The sequence below is a fragment of the Anguilla rostrata genome, chromosome 15 (assembly GCF_018555375.3).
Source record: "Anguilla rostrata isolate EN2019 chromosome 15, ASM1855537v3, whole genome shotgun sequence".
Classification (NCBI taxonomy): Eukaryota; Metazoa; Chordata; class Actinopteri; order Anguilliformes; family Anguillidae; genus Anguilla; species Anguilla rostrata.
In genome coordinates, this window is record NC_057947.1 from 24092215 (window position 1) to 24112863 (window position 20649).

At 42.7% G+C, this 20649-nt stretch overlaps 1 protein-coding gene across 1 annotated transcript in view; it reads left to right on the forward strand.

The window, feature by feature from the left end:
* The window catches only part of LOC135240374 (actin remodeling regulator NHS-like), a 101451-nt gene extending 81133 nt beyond the window's left edge, over positions 1-20318 (forward strand). The window contains exons 2-9 of the mRNA XM_064309759.1: positions 440-592; positions 1721-1857; positions 5147-5209; positions 8397-8592; positions 9763-9894; positions 10404-13544; positions 13996-14119; positions 14878-20318. Coding sequence (XP_064165829.1) covers positions 440-592; positions 1721-1857; positions 5147-5209; positions 8397-8592; positions 9763-9894; positions 10404-13544; positions 13996-14119; positions 14878-15505 — 4574 coding nt within the window. The 3' untranslated portion in view covers positions 15506-20318. The remainder of the gene's footprint in view (positions 1-439; positions 593-1720; positions 1858-5146; positions 5210-8396; positions 8593-9762; positions 9895-10403; positions 13545-13995; positions 14120-14877) is intronic.
* The last annotated feature ends 331 nt before the right edge of the window (positions 20319-20649 follow it).

Here is a 20649-nt window from a genome sequence, read left to right on the forward strand (position 1 = left end):
CCTGGCTGTTAATATAAAACAGAATTCTTAATTCCGATTGGGTGGGATTGGTCATCTTAACTCTGTCAGGTTGCTGTCATCTCTATTAATGTAAAGAAGCACTACATAAAGTTTTTGCCAGAGCACTTGGCATTAGTGTGATAAAGAGTCAAAATATTGTGTTTGCTGGAAGCTAAGAATGTTGTTTATTTGCTTTTTTATGATTAATGTTTTTTTGATTCTTTGCTTTTTCAAGGAAGTATGATTCAGGTTTACAGTACAAGGTGATATCCAAAGATATAGTATAGGGAACTGTGCAAAGGATACTTTGGTCAGTAATACATGAACATACCAAAAGATTAAAGCTGGAGCCGGAGTGGTCTAACGGGTAGCAGGATTACATCACTTCCTGTATACACGGTGCATGACTGATGAGCGTCCCTGTCCTCCTTCCCCACAGCCGTGTCCAACCTGGACGTGGAGAGCAAGCTGACGGCGCACTACCAGGCACCATGGCATCAGCAGCGCAACGTGTTCCACCCCTCCACCCGCCCGGCCTGCGTGGAGGAGCTACACAAGCACGCCAAGCAGAACCTGCGGGCCCTGAACCGAGGTGAGACCTCAGCTTTATCAAGTTTATTTCGTTTATTAATCGGTCGATCCTGCCATTGTGACCCCTGCCATTGCTTTTGCCCAAACTATTAACATTAACCATTCCATACAAATACCAGTGTTACCCCTTCTAATGGCCAACTACTCGCTAAGTTTTAAAAACTAGTTGGATATTAGATTGGGGTAACACTGGTGTATTAAAAAAATTAGCGAGTAGTTGGATATTAGATGGGCTAACGCTGTGTTGGGGTGTATTTTAAACATTACATTACAATCTCGTACTGATTTTCTTTCACTTAAAGTCATTGCAATTATTTGTAATTGTATTGTGTCAGTGATGGCAAACTTTGACAGGTTTGACTTCTTAATGTCTATATAACTGCCAGGAGCCTTGTGAAACCTTACATTACTATCTTACTCATGCCCTTAACAGGGTTAAATATTGCACACTAATTAATAAACAATATACAGCACCAATATATCTTTGATATTATGACTAGGTGGAATCACACAGTAAATAAATACATAGATAAATAAGTAAATAAATAAATAAATGGGTTTCACTCATCACTTGTGTGCTCAAATTATGGGGACACTGCCCCCTAGTGTATATAAAATGAGAACTCAAGTCTCTCTCTACCTGGAGCGTTTTTCTTATTTTAATATGAAGTCAGTGGGGTAGAGTAAAGCATTCTTACACAGTAATTATACCTGAGCCTTTTGGTGATCAGAACTTTTTATATTTTATGTATTTTATGTATCTTTTTATCTTTCCTTGTAAAGCACTTTGGTCAACTTCTGTTGTTTTTAAATGTGCTTTATAAATAAACTGACTTGACTTGACTTGACTTTATATTCCCTTTCTGAATTGTAAAATCATAAAAGTTTTACCAAGCAAGCAGGTGTCACTTATTTGACATGACTGAACTTTCTAAGAAGGCTGGGGTGTACTCAAACAGCTGATTAAAGTAGGTTAGTTTTCTGAATGTGTTGTGCATGTGTGACAATGGGTCTGTTATCTTAATGTGTGGCATGTGTGTGGCAGTAGGTTATCTGAGTGCTCTTTAGAGCTGCTGGATTCAGAATTCTGTTGTGACCTTTGACCTTGGGTCACATCCTTGTGTGGCAGATCAACAGCAGCGACAGCGAGCCAGCAGCCGGGAGCGGCGGGTGACCATCTCCATCTCAGTGGCGCCCCCTATGCCCAGCTACCCTTCACCACGCACCCTCCGGCGGCATGAGCAGAGGAGCAGACACCTCCACACGGTAATACCATTTATTTCCCTCGTATTGCTTACCCATCCTCTCCACCACCCTTTAAATGACGGTAACATTGCTCTGCGTTATGTTAAAATTCTTTTTTTAAATGTTCACTGAAAAAAATGACAGATTAGTCAACGCTGTTGCTACTGCATATGCTAGATTACCATGTCTGTCTGTCGATTAATTCCATGTCTTTGTCTAAATTTGCGGCCTGTTTTCGGATGATGTCCATATTTGTCAAAATGGAGCAGCAGGAGAAAGAGGGGAGAGATGTAGAGTATCAGCATGTGTCAAGAAAGGTAATTTGTTGTACGAGTTCTGCTTATTAATGTACGTGTCTGATTTTCTGTTCTGTTTCTGTTGTTATTCTTTTCTCCCCTTCATTATGTCAGCAACACTGTGCAGTGAAAGATGTGTCTGCCATAACGAAACTGCTGATTGTAACAGTCCATGTTCAGCCTCCACTTTCCAGAGAGGGTGTTTCTGTGGTTCTGTACTACACAACACAGTCCAATGCACAAAAAGCTCAAAGTAAAAGAACAGTAATGCATGGCTCAGGCTTTTGCTTCCTGGTGACATTTTAACTGGAAAAGATCAAGAGCCAGTTCCGGAATCTTCCCCCTCTTCACGCATGGCATCTCAGCGGAAAACGTTGTCTGGGGTTACGGTCAATGGACATCGGATTGGAGCGTAGTGGAGTGAGGCAGGAAGCCTGTGATCTTTAGGCTCCAGGGAGTAATCATGCCTCTCCGAGTGTTTATGTGACAAACGCCTCTGATGTCAGACAGAACTCGAGTCAATGGCCTGGGTTCTATCAACATTTGTCCTTAACAGTGATTTGCTTCTAAATGCAAAACTTGCACAGTTTGGTGAGCACCAAAATGAATTCACCAGATGATTATCTCAACTGAGTTTCACAAAGGGAGCTAAAACTATAGTGGAGGTTAGATTTGGCTTGGTTTTGATTCAGTTTTGAGATGCCTGCTTTGTGGGCTTCTTCCAGATCACAAGCGTATTTCTGCAGGTCAGCAGGCCTGCATCTTTAAGAGTATGGGGAACGAGTTGCTTCATGCAAGCTACGCATAAATAGACAAAGTTTTTTTTCAGACAGACTTGCATTGTTTGTTGTTGTTTACTTGGCTCGTGGCTAAAATCTTGTTCCTAATTAGAATTTGGGTCAGACAAGGTCTGTGAACTTTTGTTGACTGTGTGCTTATTCCTCCACCCCCGAATCACCCCTCAAAGGAAAGGCCGGTGAGAGAGTCAGAAACTCAGCCAGTGCAGAGGAAGGTAATTGGATGTCTCAGGCTCGCTGTACACGTCTGTGTTACATCTTCATTGCCTCATCATGTCAGTGACATCATCAAGCTATGATTGAGGACTTGATAAGAATCAAGGTTTTATTTGCTGTAGTGGTCATACATGCACAGGAGACAGCATATCTGCTTTGCAGCCCATTCAAAATTAATAATAAATAATGTTATTGTAAAAATGTAATATACAGTCTGTTTTCTGATCTGCCATGGAAAATGCTCAGGTAATGACTTCTGCTTTAACTTTAGCTCTGAGCTCTGAATTCAGTGCCTTTTAATGGGAGTAATATTAGCATTTTTGCTAACTATAACCATTTGCATGAAATGATCCACCTCTGTTGCTTCCATTTTTTTTTTTGCTGAAGAAGTCAGAAACAGCTTCCACTGTTTTCAAGCTATGAAAATATTTGTGTCTTTTCTTAGAAGAAGTTAAGACTGTCCAGGGGTCATTTTAAAATGTAGTTCTTCAGATCCTCTGAATATGCTCTTGCCAAAATGGAATTACATTGTTACACTATGTGAGATTTCCTCGCTGTCATTTGGATGTACAGGTAGACTTGAACACCACCCCCTGCTGGACAGCTACATACACTACACCAAAAATATTTGATTTATGCACTTAATGAGAAGATTTGTGAGCCATCAGGTACACGCTAATGCTGGTGGTGAATGAAGAAAACAGTACAGCTATTTTAACACATCTGCACGAGACATCCTTTTATTGATTCACCGCCTGATTGCTCCCCCATGAATTGATTTTTTTGATAATTTTTCCATGTCACTTTCATTATTACGTTTTTCAGTTGCCTGCCAGTAACTGAAATGCGTGAAGCAGACCTGGTGTCGAGAGAAAAAGCAATTTTCTCATGATGAATGCATTAAATAGAGCATGGTTTTTAAGCAATTAAATAGACAAAGCTGTTGTATCTGTCAAATACATTGATTCTAATCTTTTCGTAGGAACGATACAAATAAATTTAATGTGATATCTGCGTCGTATTCACTTTAAATGCCTGATTGCCATGGTAGCTATTTCGGAAAACGTCTCAAACCAGGTCATTTCACGTGAAGGAACGGCATGTGAAATTCATTGATTGCCGTTTTCATTGAAACTTTTGCGTGAAAGTTTAAACAGCTGATTCAAAGTTCATTACGTGGTCATCTCCGTTACGCCTCACACTTGTCCTGATCGACTGTGTTTCTCTTCCTCCTGTGCTGCAGGAAAGACCCGTAAGGGAGGTAGAGTTTCGGCAAGCGCAGAGAAAGGTAAACGGCCACTGCTAACGGCAGTGTTTAAACACCGCTGTTTACCCACCCGCTGCTGACCAAGGCCCACTTTCATAAATCATCCGTGCTAACTGAGAATCAGTTTAGCCTTTTTAGCACGTGGATATGGTTAACATACGCATAGGGGAAAGCTGCTCCGAGAACTAAACTATTTTATTTTATGTTTTAATTCTCGCAGCTGGACAGTTTATACCATGGGTGAAGCACATAAATTGTCTAAGAGAATTTGACATCAGTCTTTTTTCATTTTAATTGTGCCCCTAACCGCTATGTTTACCTCAACCTTTCAGCTCGGCATCCTGACAAAGCCAGCGTCCTTATCTACACATTGCACCCATCTATGATGCACTTAATGGGCATTTTCCTTTTTCCAGGAAGCATGGAAATTTCCAGAGGGATTAATTACAGGGTGTGTAACATTAAAGGTTCTGTTTTTCCACAGGTGGTGGACACCATCGCCCTGGTCAATTTCCTGAACAGCACAAAGCTTTGCCATTTTTTTCACTGTTGTTATTTTTCTCCACCCTCCTTCAGCTCTGGTGACCCTTACCTGATATTATTTCAGTCATGGATCCATTATTTTTATTGTCTCAAACTCACCGTGTTTTTATTGGTGTTTTTGTTGCCATTGCTTTATTTTTTTGTCTTGTTTTTTTTTCTCCGTTTGTCTGTTCTCATTTTTATGTTTGTAGTCCGCGAGAACCCGCTCCTCCTCCCCCACTGAATGTTGCCACTTTGGCCCCTGGAGCAGAAAGGTACTTCACCCCCCAAATATCCTCCTGTCCCGCTGGTGTGATGCTCTGATGAGGAGGACTTACTGCTGCTCTGCTTTGGTTTCCACTGCTTCCTCCTCTGCTCTTTTACTAACCACTCTGAACTGCATCTATCGACTCTCTAACAGGAGCGTTAGGACTCCACCTTTCTCTCACACTCTGAGCTTCAGGGCTAACAGAATGTGTGTGAGTTCTCGAATGCAGTGGACACACAAAGTAGATTGGAAATTTGAATCAACATCGATTTTTTTTTTTTTTTTACAATTTTTGTTTATTTATTTTTATTTAACGCCAATTGTGTGTATCTGGAATTTATTTCTGACTGCTTTAGCATTACCTGGCTAACATGAATGCCATGCTGTCCAGGTAGAGCATGACTGTACCTGTTACCTGTCTCAGATGAGGGCTGCTGGAATGGCATGTAAAGCAAGCAGTTGTTCTAATGGATGTGCCTTCGTTACTATGGCTTGATGGGCTTCTAGTCAAAAAACTTAAAAAGGCAACGTAGATATTAGCATCTATACACATCAAGTGTATGTGTTTGGGTGTGATACATGTTTGAATATGTTTGTGGATGAGGAGGATGCACAGTGGCCTTTTTTTAAAGTCAAACAGGACCCATTTTCTCTGCTGACTGTACATCACTGAGTTTCTTCTTCCTTTCACTGTCCTTATGTTCTCTCTCATACATCACTGTTTCTAGACTTCCTCCAGACATTCTCTCTCTCAAAGTATTCGGTTGTATAAACAGACAAAGAAAACAAAGTCTGGTCTATGATGACAGATATATTACTAAGCAGAACTTAGATGCTAGTAGCAGAGCAGAACAAGATTGCTGTGGTTTATTTTGAGGTACATAAATAATGTCAGCCAAGAATGTAATTTCCTGCAAGCATGTGTAACAGTAAAGAAACTCTGTTTGTGAATATAAAATGTATGACTTTATTTGGTTTCCCCTGAGCCCTGGTGCTGTCTTATTCACTGAAATTTGTGAAATTTGAATGCCATGGAATCCCCCCCCCCCCCAAAGATTTTAGAAGTTTGTATTACTCATCAGGAGAATATCCATATGTGCTCCTGTGTGGCTGTACAAACTTTGTAAAATGGCATTCTGTGATAGTTGTCTTTTATCAAAAATATCCCTTGGCTGGGAGTCAGTGGCAAAATCCAACATTCTTCCTGCTATATATATAATATATGAAGACATATCTATATATGCATATCACTTTTTTCTCTCACTCCCATACTCCCACCCCTCTTTCTCTCTCCTCCTCCATCTCTCCCTCCAACCCCTTTCTACTTTTCTTAAGCCGGTGCTCCATTATTATTCCAAAGATGAGTCAGACGACTGCCCGCTCTGATTTTTCTGCGTTCGTAAAAAAAAAAAAAAAAAAAGAGAGAGAGAGAAACTGCTGGGAAAGTCTCCTAGGAAACAGAACCCTTTTGTGGCCAGTGTTTTGTCCGGGGCTTCTCAGGTCTGCTGGGAAACCCAAGACAAAAGGGGCTGAGGGGGCCAGCTCTAAATCAGAGCCGACTTTAGGCATGGGGGAGGTGGGCACACAAGCCTCGCTCCCAACGCTGCCGTAGCTTTTACGCGCATTTCTCTGTGGCCATGGAAAGGTAAGAGTGCGTTTTTTAAATTTGGAAATAAAACGGGTTAGCAAAGGGCCCAAGCTGGGCGAGAGAAGAAGTTATCTGTCCTCTGGCTGTGCAGGAACAGGGACTCTTATGGGAGTGTTAGCCTGCGGTTTGGGCACGTTGTTGAATTTGAGGGACAGGAGGTCAGTGAAAAAAATGTTGTGCTGCAGAATAGCTGCAGTTTACTTCTGTTGTGTCTTCTTCAACATGAAACGCAATAGAACGGTTGTGTTAAAGGAAAATATTTTGTAGTTGTTTTTGATTGAAAAACAGTTGTGCAGCACAGCCACATTAACTGAATATACTTACATTATTGCCTCTATGCAGACCATGTTTAGTTTTGAAATAAGTAGCAAGTAGCAGTAGAAATAAGTATTTATATTTGCCTGAATGTGCTTTTTCAAGGATACTTGAAATTAGTAGGTGTATAGCAGACGCACGCACTGTAAAGTGCTGATGTAGAGGTGATGAGATCTCAAGATTATCTGTACTGTATAGGCAGTCCTACACCTCACACCACAGCTATGGGTACAAATCAAACCTTTCCTCTCCTTCTTTACAGAATTCCTATTTCTTTCAGGTGGTGCTTGAGTTACATTTACCAATTTATAAAGCATTTTTGGGTGTTTTTAGCTCAGAATATTTTGTGGCAGAACCACAGTCAAGACTCAGATGAACAGCACAGCTGGATACAGTTATCACAGATATCTTGCAAACTGAATTTATGGTGAATGTGATGTCACATTTTTGAGATATGTATGATTCAAATTACATCGCATAAGAGGCTTTTGGTGGTTTTCAATCAAATGTGAATGTCACAGTTTAACATTAGTTAAAAATGTGGGCAGTCAGACATACATGTTTTATATGTGTGTTTTTTTCATATAAACACAACATGCTTTAATCAAATGCATACGCTTGATGTGCTGTTCCACTTCTCAGAGGCTTTATTTTCTCTTTTTGTGAACTGGTTTACTTAACTGCCTACTTGACCTTCCAAGCTCTTTAACCTCTTATATTTCCTTTCTCACAAATGTGATTGGCTGTGCGAGAATGACACATCCTCCAATAGGAATGCCTCACTCATTTCTGTTACTGTTTTGTCTGGTTCAGCCCTGCTGTGTGACTGGGGAGGGGCTTCTGTCTGTCCTCTTTTGTGGCCTGTCTGAGTACTGTTAGCAAAACGTGCATGTTTTTACTCACTTTGTCAAATGTTTGACTAACTACTTCATCAACTTCATAAAGCGTATTTACAACACTGCACACAGTGAAATGTTCAATCTGAAAGCAACAAACCCATGTAAATTAAACTCAGCAGCTGTAGAGTGCTTTGTCATTAAAACTTTCCTATGTTTATACTGCATATTGTTTTATTTAATAATTGATTATGCATGTAGAATTTGGAATTCTGGTAGACCAGTTCCCATTCATTGCTGTGTCTTCTTACAGTTTGTTGCAGAGATGCTACATCATACCTGGTAACACCACTAGCGCATGGATGAAACGGCATTAACGCTCCCATCTGTTCCAGGCCCCCGCACCCACAGACCCCGACTCGGAGGTGGTGACGCTGGGCCAGAGGCCAAAATGTCCGGTCCCTAACGTCCCCACCACCCTGGACAAGCAAACTAACTGGTCCAAAGCCCTCCCGCTCCCCACTCCGGAGGAGAGGCTGAGAAATGAGTCCCAAGTCATCTCCTCCTGCATAATTCCCATTAACGTCACTGGTAAAACCCCCCGCTTCTCCATCCTCTCCCCATTCTGACCAGTTGTCCATGCTTTTGCTTGGTTTCATCTAGGTATGGTAAAAAAATACAACAAACAGACTCACTGTTGCAGTTGCCGTCTGAACAATATAGCACGTTTTAATGATACATTTTGATTGCCGGATTCGATCCAAGGTTGTGAGGCTCCTTCATGCACCACAGCATGATGCCTTAACCTAATGAGTCACCCAACAGCTCTTACAAATGTGTTTTTCAGTAGGAGGGGTGGGAAATGGGTACATACCCCTCTCCCATCTCCCCAAAGGGTTCATTCACTTATACAACATTCTAATGGTGTCTGGTGGCACTACTGACCTCATGCTAGAGCGGTAACTGTGGTGCTGACTAATATCAAGACTTTATGACTGACTCACTAAACATAGTCCGATCAAACACAGTGCTTTTCCTGCTTATCATCTAACTTGCTGCACATTATTTTTGGGTGTGGGTGACAATTTTTGATGACCATGAACACAAATGAGCATTTCATTAAGAATAGCAAGATTGGTTGGTATCAGATAGGAAGACACACATTTTATGATGCTCTAGATGTTTGGCCTCAATTTGAAGCTTGTATTCATATTTCAAATGTCTCCTTGTTTCTGTTCACAGATTTGTTTTCACTAAGGGTGAAATAATAGCCCTTATTTTCCTGTGCTGTCAATTCACAGTTTCTACATCATAAAAATAGTGTATTATCCTGTCGTAGTAGATATCCCTTAGAGGGTACTTAGATTACATTGAAATATGCAGTAAGTGAAACATGCTGTGGATTAATACTGCTGTAAGTCTTATAGAGCACCTCAAATGTTCTTGCTCTTTTTTTTTCTTGTGTATTTTACATTTTGATAATGTTGTATTTTCTTACATGACTCATATTAATTGTCCTTGGCTTTTAGAAATGAATTTTACAAATAAGATGCAATTATTACAATTTATATGTAGTTACACAATTATTATTATTATTATTATTATTATTATTATTATTATATTTTAACAGCCAAATGTATAGCGGAGAGAGTGAATGTGTGAAGAAATTGAAATGAAACGCAGAGGCAGCGGAAGTGAGAGGGTGCAGATGAGTGCAGAGAGCAGCCCGGGGATTCTCTCACACACCATCTGCCTTCACAGGGGTGGGCTTTGACAGAGAGGCCAGTGTCCGCTGCTCGCTCGTTCATTCACAGTCGGTGCTTCAGAGGCGGAGGAAGCTGAGGAGAAGGAAAACCATCTCGGGCATTCCCAGACGAGTGCAGCAGGACTTAGGTACCCCTCGTCCGAGAATTCTTTTTTTCTTCACTAAAACTTGTCTGTTCAGCGATCACTAAAACTCACTAAAACTGTTCGTGAGGAATATGTGTTACGCTTGTATTTACTTGCCACAGTTAATGAGAAATACTGATTGAATGCAGGCCCATGTGTGTCAGAAAGCTGAAGATGAATGATTGGGCCTGTGGGTTAGGTTTATATAAACTAGCCAGGTAGGGGCTTCATCTTTTAGTAATGCAAACGTATTGACCTGCATTGTTGGCTCTATACTTGCATAGTATTTTTGGGAGAAATGAACATACAGAATTAATTTTAGTTGTTATTTAAAAAAAATAGTATTTGCATTGTATCTGATATTCCCAGCTCAAATCTATTTCTCAGTGAAACCATGAATCTGTCACTTTTTTGTAGCACTGTTGGAGTCATTCATTGCAACAGCATTTATGTGAGCTAACACTGTGCTTCTCAATAACGCTTTTATTTGCTTTCGATCTGTCCTCCCCCAGACTCTGATGAATCACCGGTGGCGAGAGAGCGGACTGTGATCGTTCACACCAACGCCGATTTCTCCTTAAGCCACGACGAGCTGTCCCTCAGCGGCCGCCTGGGGAACACCAAGGATTCGGGCTGTCAAACAGAAGATTTCCCAATCGCCGCGCCCTCCCGGCGCCGGATCCGAGCCCAGAGGGGACAGGGCATCCCCGCCTCCCTGTCCCACTCCACCGGAAACATCACCTCCCTGCCGGACAGCTCCGACGCCATGTTCGCCGCCGCTGTGGGCGGGCGTCTGCGCTCCCGGAGCCTGCCCCGCGAGGGCGGCCGGCTGGTGGACCAGGACCACGATGACAGTGATGACGATGATGACGACGAAGAAGACGACGGGGAGCTGTCCCCCTACGAGGCAGAGGAGTTCCTCCAGGGCCCTGCGGAGCGGGTCCTGAAGGACGAAGAGGAGAGCACGGACGACCAGGCCGCGCCCGAGCTCCAGCTGGCCGGGCTCAAGTGCAAGCAGCGCAGCGGGGGCGGCGGCAGCCCCGACCATGGCTGGATAGAGAGGGGGAGGTCCCGGCTCCCGCGCCAGGCCGACATGGGGAGCTGCGAGATTTCCTCCAGCTCGGACACCTTCAGCAGCCCCATCCACTCCGTGTCTGCCACAGGGGTACTGGGCACCCAGGTCGACCACAAAGATGACCACCAGTCCTCCAGTGGCAACTGGAGTGGCAGCAGCTCCACCTGCCCCTCCCAGACGTCGGAGACCATCCCCCCGGCCGCCTCCCCTCCCCTGACCGGATCCTCGCACTGTGACTCCGAGCTGTCACTCAACGCCGCTCCAAATGCCGGCGACGACCCCGTCAGTTTCACCAGTGACCCTTACGCATCAGAGGCCGACCAGGCGCAGGTCCAGGAGCGTGGGGCCGGTTCCTTTGACTCGGCTGCAGCCGACCTGCTGAGCGATACTAGCGGTGGGGCTGGAGAAGCTGCAGGTGTGAGTGAGTGGAACTACCTGCACCATCAGCACAGCAAGTCCTGCTGCCAGGACTTCAGTCCGCCACGATCCAGGGGCAATGACGACACCGGCCTGGGCTGCCCCAGTTTTGCGAGCATGGCCACGTACGAGAGCCTCGCTGACAAGCCGCCATCCGAAAAGGCAGACTCCAGCTCGCACTTCTCCGTAGACACGGAGGGCTACTACACCTCCATGCACTTTGACTGCGGCCTCAAAGAGAGCGGTAGCTACCTTTATAACTATGCAGCCATGGGCAGCACCGATGGCCACAGCCAGTGTGTAAGTGCTGCACCCAGCATGAGCAGATACCGTCAGCCAGACCACAGCAGCGACCAACACAGGACATTGGGAAGGCACTGCCTTTCCTTGAAAAAACCAAAGGTGAAGCCAGCCCCACCAAAACGCTGTTCGTCGTTGAGGAAATTGAGCGGTTGCGTAAGCGTTCCAGACAAGAACGAACCAAAGATGAATAGTGGGCAGCACCTGCCATTGTCTTCCAGGGAGATGAAGCTGCAGCTTGACCTGGCCGGATCCCCAGGTCAGAGTCAGTCAGAAAATCCGAGTTTAGCTGAGGAGCCGATGCAGGCCTGGGGCGCAGAGGCTGCAGACGACATAACCGACTCAACCCTGTTCAGTTCCACAGATACGCACTCCTTTAAGGATGAAGGTGCTGTACAGTCTGACTATGCAGATCTCTGGCTCCTCAATGACTTGAAATCAACCAACGATCCCTACCGGTCATTGTCCAACTCCAGCACTGCTACGGGCACAACAGTCATTGAATGTATCAAGTCGCAAGAGAGCTCAGAATCGCAGAACTCCCAATCGGGATCCAGAGCCACCACACCTTCCCTTCCTTCTGTAGAGAGTGAGTTCAAGCTGGCCTCCCCGGAGAAGCTAGCGGGCCTGGCGTCACCCTCCAGTGGCTACTCCAGCCAGTCAGAGACGCCAACATCTTCCTTCCCCTCAGCCTTCTTCCCCGGGCCTTTGTCCCCGACCAGTGGCAAGAGGAAGCCTAAAGTTCCGGAGAGGAAGTCCTCTCTCTCATCCCTACAGCAGCAACAGTTGTCCTCCAGGGATGGAGGCACCTCATCCAAGAGAGACCTTGAGCTACCCATTATACCTCCCACCCATCTTGACCTAAGTGCTCTTCACATCCTTAACAAGCCTTCGGCCCACAGAAGCCAGATGCACGTCCTTCACCAGAACAAGCAGAAAACGCCGGCAGTAGCTGCAGTGACGGGGGCCCGTGTGGCAGCTGCTTCCACCAAACTAGAAGCTTCCGCCCCAGCTCCCGTGGCCATCACACCTACTGTACTTCGCTCGGTCCAGCTGCGGTCTGTCGGCAGGCCTGGTGAAGGGTGCCAGAACCAGCCCGGTGCCGCCGATCCTGCCACCAGACCCAAGTGTCCAACTGTGGCTGTCATCACTGGTACCCCAGCGAGAGGCAACAGGTCACCAGAGTCCAAGAAACCTGCGGCCCGCCAGTCCCAGGATGCTACAAATCAGGAGCACTGTGAAACACTGTTCACCCAAGGTAACAGTTCACCCAAGGTGACCACCAGGGATGTCTCATATCGAGAGAGTGCAAGACACAGGCTAGACAGACATGCCCCGGCTCCATTTTGGGCAATGACAGCATTCCGTATCCCCTCAGAATCAACAAATATGGAGGAAGACCTAGCGCCAAGACCGCCTCTCCATCCAGAGACCCAAGGCCCCAGTAATGACCCCCAGGCAGGCCAGGACTGCGGGGCTTTGTCTGAAAGTGCAGCATGTCCCAGCATGGAGGACAGTCAGAGACCAAGCACTTTTAGGGCCCTGCGTTCATGCAACAGCCTGGAGGAGGAGCCAGACCAGCTGCCTGACCCAGCAGTCGATTCCCTCGCATTGTGTCTGGCAAAAATACATTCCCCTCCTTCTCATAGTGATACTGAAAAGAAATCTGACTTTGGACCGAGCGACAGTCCTGACGAAGTGCCTGAAATAAGTTGTCAGTCGGAAGCATTGCAAGCTTACACAATCAGCGATGCAGGTAGCAGAGTGGAGGAGTATGACACATCAGGTGTTCCCAGAAGTGCCTCACAGGACAGCAGGGAAGACGGATCAACACCAGACACTGAGGACTACTTCAGCAAAGGTTGGGAATTTCAGCATTTCTCAAACCTCTATACATGACCTGGATTCATTAGATACAAACTAACGTTAGTCCAATGTCAAAAGGCGTATTGTAAATAGAAACAGAGAAATGCTTACTAGCTTGTAATAATTGTTAGCTAGCCAAATATTTGTCTTGCTAGATATATTTTCCATATGGTAATCAATTAGTTTCATGCAATTACACAACTTCACTTACAGTGATAATTGTAGCATTTATGCTTACTGCTATTCCTTTAGACAAGATAATAATTGGTTTAACAAATATCCAACTGGGGAAATTGCTTTTGAATGCAATGTTTAATGTGAATTAACAGCTCCGCTATGTCAATAAATTGATATGTTAAAATATATTAAAATATTTAAATTAAAAAATATATTTTAAAATATATTTGGAAAATATAATGGAACGTTAGCTTCTCTTTGTTTTCCAGAGTCGACACCCAGTGACAGCGCAATCTCTCCCCTGACTGATGAGACGAAACCTGAGGATGACAGCGTTTTTCTGTCCCCTAGTAGAGTGCGCACAACCGAGGACCTGTTTGCTATGATTCACAGGTGACGTGCTTCTTCTACTGTGCCTTTTTGGTAAAAAATAAAAATAAATAATTAAATGAAAAAAAACAAGGAAAAATGTAATTAGGACAAAAAAAACACATTGCAATTTACAATTTCAGTAGCATTACAGTAGATAACTTAAGAGCTACGAACAGAATGGTCTACTGATTGGGGTATGACACTGGATGCAGAATATGCAATTATATCTTATCAAGCTCCCTATTATCAGTGATGAAAAAAAATTGTGAGTTAAATGAAAAGGATTCACGCACTCCATTGATTAAAAAAACCTTGCATTACAATCAAAATGAGACAATGGGGCATGTCGTGGTACTATTGCTCAAGACTGTAATTTGTAAAAGTGCTTCATATAAAGGAGAATGACAGTTTGCATAAGAGGCCACAGATAGTGGACCTCTGAAAAGGAGATTTATCCTTCAGGAGTAGAGAAAAATTAATCAATGTTCAAATGAGGCCCTGTTTACTGTTGGTCTGTTCATTTGTGATTTAAGTAAAGGTACTGTAATGAAACTACACAATTCCTATCAAAAATCTAAAAGTTAAAATTCTTAAAAATGGTTTATGCTTACATCACTTTCAAACTTTCTGAATATTTCAGATTTCCGAAAGGCTTTCATTCCATCCCAGATATTCCAGTTATTCCTATCTTGGAAATTCTGTTATATTACGTTGTGTTAGATTTCCCTTAGCGGCACAAGTGTGTTTGCTAAAACAAGTGTGCTTCTTATTGGCTGTAGATCCAAAAGGAAAGTTCTTGGAAGAAAGGACTCGGGAGATCCTAATGCGAGGAACCGTGCGAGTGCCACTTCAGGCAATGCCCCCCCTTCAAACACCACGGCAACCTCACCAAATGCCCCCTCAACCCCGACCACCCCGACAGCCGGCTCCCAACGACCGCCGGGCCCCATCTACAGGAGCGCCAAGAAGTCCAGCACCTCCAACGAGGAGTTCAAGCTGCTGCTGCTGAAGAAGGGCAGCCGAACCGACTCCAGCTACCGCATGTCGGCCACGGAGATCCTGAAGAGTCCCATCACGCCCAAGTCTCCGGGCGACCTGGGCCCCGGCGACAGCCCGCGGGAACCGGAGGAGCTGCCCTTCCCGCTGCAGCAGTCGCCTTCGGCTGGCGAGCACCCCCCCGGCCCTTTCCCCCGGGCCAACGTCGAGGGCTTCTCCCCGAAGCTGTACCAGGCCTCCGCCGCCTCCAGGCAGGGCCGCTCGCGCGTGCCGCCGGCGGCTAGCAGCAGCCGCTACAGCGCGCGGTGCCGGCTCTACACCGCGCCCATGCAGGCCATCTCCGAGGGGGAGACGGAGAACTCGGACGGCAGCCCACACGATGACCGGTCCTCGCAGGCCTCCTCCTCCTAGGGGGACGTGCGGTGGGCGCGCAGCGCGCCTCTTCGGCTTCCGTTTATCCTCTGGAGAAAAGAAAGAAGATGAAGAAAGAAAAAAAAAAAAACAGACTTATTTTTTCTAAAAAAAAAATTAAAAAAAAGTGCAAAATAGGAAAAACCCAATGGGTCAGAAAGATGTGGTCAATGGACCTATTTTTTCTATATGCATTTGACCAGACCTGGGAAAGAAAAAAAAAAACAGACAAGAAAAAAGAAGTAAAGAAGCACATATTGTGATGAATTTGTAAACTTCTTCTGTAACTTTAAATGAAAAGACAACACACTAAATGGAGAGGGGAGGTGGGTGAGAGAGGACGCACCTATCTCACTATATTAGTCGTTGGAACTACCATTTCCCATTTACTGTTCATCAGTGTCTTCTGTACACGGTCCTTTTAGGGAAACTTTGTCATTGTCTAATGTCTTCATCACGAAAAGAGCCAGTTTAAAACACTTTTAGTCAGACGAAGTGGGAAATCATACCTAGATCAAATGTTTGCAATATGTAAATTAAGCTGTGTGAACTACGTAATTTAGATTGTTACTGGGGTCCACATTATATCAAGGGAACCTTGATATGTAGCCTTGCAAAGGGTCAAATAGATATACACATATAAATTGTGCATTGTTCATTTGTACATATATATTAGGGATGGGCATTTCTAGCTGTTGTGCTTGAGCACTTAAAAATTGAGAATTCATCCATAATAATAATAATAATAATAATATACTGTCAGAAGAAATAGTTTTATTTTTTGGCGGCAGCTTTACATTGCATATAATCCTCACAACTTCCATTCCTGCTGATTCCCAAATATTTGCATCATTTTTCTTTTCCATTGATGCAAGGGAGACCATATTAGAGCAGTTCTGCTGATTAGACTAAACTGCTGTTTTGCTATGGTTTAACACCTTTAAGACCTTTTATTAAAAAATAAATAAAGCTAATAAATCTGGTGATGTTTATTTAAATAGCTACATCAACCACTATTTTCTTTGTGCCCACCCCTAATGTATATATTACGTAATGTATAAAGTGTACTGCACTGCAGTAGTCTAAAAGCTAGTGTAAAACTGCAGGGGTTTAGAGAGTGCACAAGAAGGGAAACATATTTGTGGAACCTTAAACACAGACCTGTCTAGCAGGTGCACAACGGACAATCTTAACAGTGGCCTTTATGTCAAAGGGGTCTTAGCATACAGGGGATTTGATATTCTATACAGCTATTTTTTGAATATCATCACAAATGACTGATAACTGATGTTCCTCCATTACAAGGGGCCTTTAACACATTGACTGGCTGGAAGTTTTAAATTGTGTTTTCTGTTTTTAAACATACAAATCCTTTGCACTTGATCTTAATTGTTCAAGAGTATCCCTTGATGAAATCTTGATAAGATAAATGCCATTAACTGTGTGTACATATAATGAATATAAAGCTATAAAGACATTTATGACAAGATCTATCATACATTTAAAATGACACACAAGCTTTCAAGGTCGTCAAACTAGATGCATTGGCCTAAGACACGCAAAGAAGAAGCCTAGCATTTACTGTTTACGGGCTGCGACCTTTACATTAGTAGCATTTGTAACCACAAACATGTGAGCCGCGCTACCTTTAGGCTATAGAAAAAGCAAACCTTCAGTTCTGGTGGAAAGGTTCGGTTTTGCTTCATGTTAGCGTGATTGCCAGCAGCCTATGCTTGGGAGAGCATATACTATTTTCATAAGAACTACATTAGAATTGGCTGAAGCCAACCCTACTGATTAAGGTTACTTGAGTAAGTATATCATCAGTTCTTGGGGGCTGGGTGTAGAACCATTAAAAATGATCAGATGTATTCCGTGAATACCTGCAATCATATATATGCTGTTAGCTAACTAGTGGTGTCACACTTTCAGGTGAATCCAATCCTGAACACAGACGAAACAAAAAATAGTAAAAACTCAGAGAACTGTCACTGTGCAAGCTATGTGGGGGCAAAAAGCTGTGAACCACTAGATTTTACATTCATTGTCGTACACGTAGCTGAACAAACGTCTGCAGTCAGCAGAGATGCAGCATCTTCATTTTCCGTTTTATGTTTACAAGCCTTTTCAATTGAAAGCATGCAATAAAAAAACTATGGAGTATTGAAAAGAAAATGGCAGATGTAAAGAGATACCATAAGAAAGGATATCACGTTTCTTTTTCAGTCACTTGAATCTATATTATTGGTATGTTCAATAGCTGTAAAAAAAAAAAGAGAAAAAAAAGGAAAAAATAAAACTAATCTAGAGTGGGGATTATCTGTTTAGTGAAATAACGTGACAATCTTTTGTGGGATGATTTTTTAAAAAATTTTGGAATGTGAGGGATGTGGAATGTGGCTAGTCCTACACAATGGATGGAGAGAAGTTTGAGCAATGGCAATAGTGAAGTCTGGTGGTTTTACAGAGGGAGAGTGGTCTGAAAGAGGGAGACGGAAGAGGAGAGGAATAGAGATGATATTTTGTAGTTAGTGTTTACTTTGGTGTGAAATATGAAATGTGGAGAGGGGGAAAGAGGAAAGTGCAACAGAGGAAATTAGGATATGTATGTGGAGAGGCACTGAACTCCGAGCAGCAGCCTTTTGAAATACTGTTCGCAACGGCGACGCTCTAAATTATTCCCATTTAGAATCCTGTAGCTGAGTCAATCGACCAATATTCCATCATGAGTTTTTCTGGGGACAAGGGTGTGGTGTTCTGCAGGAATGGAACTTTAGGCTGAAGGTTCGAGTTGCCATGTTTGTCTTGGCTGTAGTTTGTAATTTCCTTTTTTATATAGTGTAGTTGTCATTTTAGTGTCTAATCGCAGTAAAGTAGAATTAGATAGAGATTCAAATTCATAACCTGTTGGAGGGGGGCGAGGTCAGGGATAAAATGTGTATTTTTGTGATGTCTTCTGCTGTTTACCACAGCATCTGGATTTCCCCATTTAATTTGTTTAATTCTTTGCAATTTGACCCATATGTAATGTTATGGCTGGTTTCTCTTCTTTGGTTTAGTTGTAATTTAGCATAAGTTTTATTTAAATACTGTTGAAGACATAACCAGGAGTTGAACATTTTGAGAATTTATGTAGTCTCCTACTAGTATTTGGCTAATACCTATAGGTCTAGTAAATCTATTAAAAATCTTTATATGAAATATTACACTTTAATGAAAATGATAATAATTGAAGATATTTTAAGGACAAAATATTTTATCCAGAGACTTATTTTCTTTATAAAGATTATCTAGAAAAAAAAAGACATTAAAGCTTTATTTAAATAGACACTGGTTGAGCAGACTACGTATCAGAGAGCATATCAACCTTGTGGATGAAATGAATAGACTGATATGAACTGTTCGATGATGACGTGAACTTGCTGTCTTGGCATCCCAGCTACAGTATATGAAATACAGCTTTATTATCCATAGAAGTGCTCTGAATCTTGAAAGCCTGTGGCCGCATTTCACGATAATAATTTCCCCCTCATATCAGACGCTTGTTGTCTTTTCTGTCTCTTCTATTCAGAGCACAGCTAGTGTTCTGTGGAATCCTTGAATAAATATCACACATGGAGGTGCTTTTCAGAAACTCACTTTTCTCACTAGTGACATGAAATCAATCACAGTATCGATGTAGCCATATTTCTTCCACAGACGTTATCAAATAACTCAAACGTAGTGTGCTAACTGTTAACTTTGTTCAGGCCTAAATTATAAACACTAAGGAAAGGGACACGACAGCTTCAATTTTGCTACACATTTCCTGAGGCATGTCAGTCCTTTTGTGCAGTTTGATGTTAACTTGGGATAATGGATTTTAAGCATACATGACAGTTTCCATTACTTAACATTTTAATTTCAGTGACCACCAAGCCAAAAATGTTGTGTGAGGAATAGAAATGTATTATTCATATTAAACCATAAACTGCACTGAGGCTAGACTGAGTCCCAATATAAGTTCATTATCTTAACACTGCTTTGTATTCTAAAGATCTACTTGCCTGTGGTTAGCATCAAGAATGCAAGATTTTCATTTTAGGACTGTTTTAACTGCCACCTTTTAACAGGGTACATAATGGGAAATGATTCTGTGAACTATCACTACAATGTTTAAAAAAATATATATAATACACATTTGCACTGATATAGTGAAGTTTGTGAAGTTTCTGCATTTTTTCTTGCTGTACCTGTTATTTATATTTATGTGGGATTATTTTGAAGACTGTTTGAGTTTCCATTTACCAAGTCTACATCGTTCTTAATAAAGCGGGTTTAAGCAGGATGGTAGCGGAGGTTTGGAGGACAGAAATTTGCCAAAAAATTCAGATGTGTAAAGGTGTAAGCAACATTAATTGGATTTGGTTACATGTGTAAAAAAAAATATAAACAACAACAAACAAGTAAACAGACACACAAACAAAAAAGGTTACAGTGTAACTGTTTCGGTACAAGATGCATTTCATTCAGGCTGAAAGCTACAAGTTAATGGACTTGCATCGGTTTTGTATTTTTGTACAAATTTGTAAATAGGTTCTTTTTAAATTGTTGCAAAGATGTTTCTTTTGTAAAAAAAAATGTTTTCAAAGTTTACATTAATTCCTAGCCTTTGTATATTTTTGAGCTGTGCAACACTTTGTCTTGTATTTATTTTTTAGTAAACATTGTGAAAATTCCATGGTAAATTTTCTTGGAACCATCTGCCAGCACATCTGGCTGCTTAGTAATTGTGCTTAGAAAAGGCCAATAAACGTGACTGCATTGAAAAATATCGATGCCTCTCTGTGTGATCCTGTCGTAAAAAAATATGAGTGTTGTTGATGCCCATTACAGTCTCCCTAAAAGTGTAAGAAAGCAGTAAGCAAACATTGTGATCACTGGGGTTAACACCACTACTGCAGTCTTTAATGGCTCATCTAAATAAAGGAAAACACATTTTACAGCACAGTGTTTCATTACTGTGCTGGGGAACTGAATTTCTGTTTGGTTCAGAGGGGAGAGTGCCCCCTGCTGGTTGACCAACACCATTTCCAACTAACTGAAGCGCACTCCTCCGCATTGACTGCGCCATCGCCGCTCAGTTGGACTGTGGTGTGGAGAGA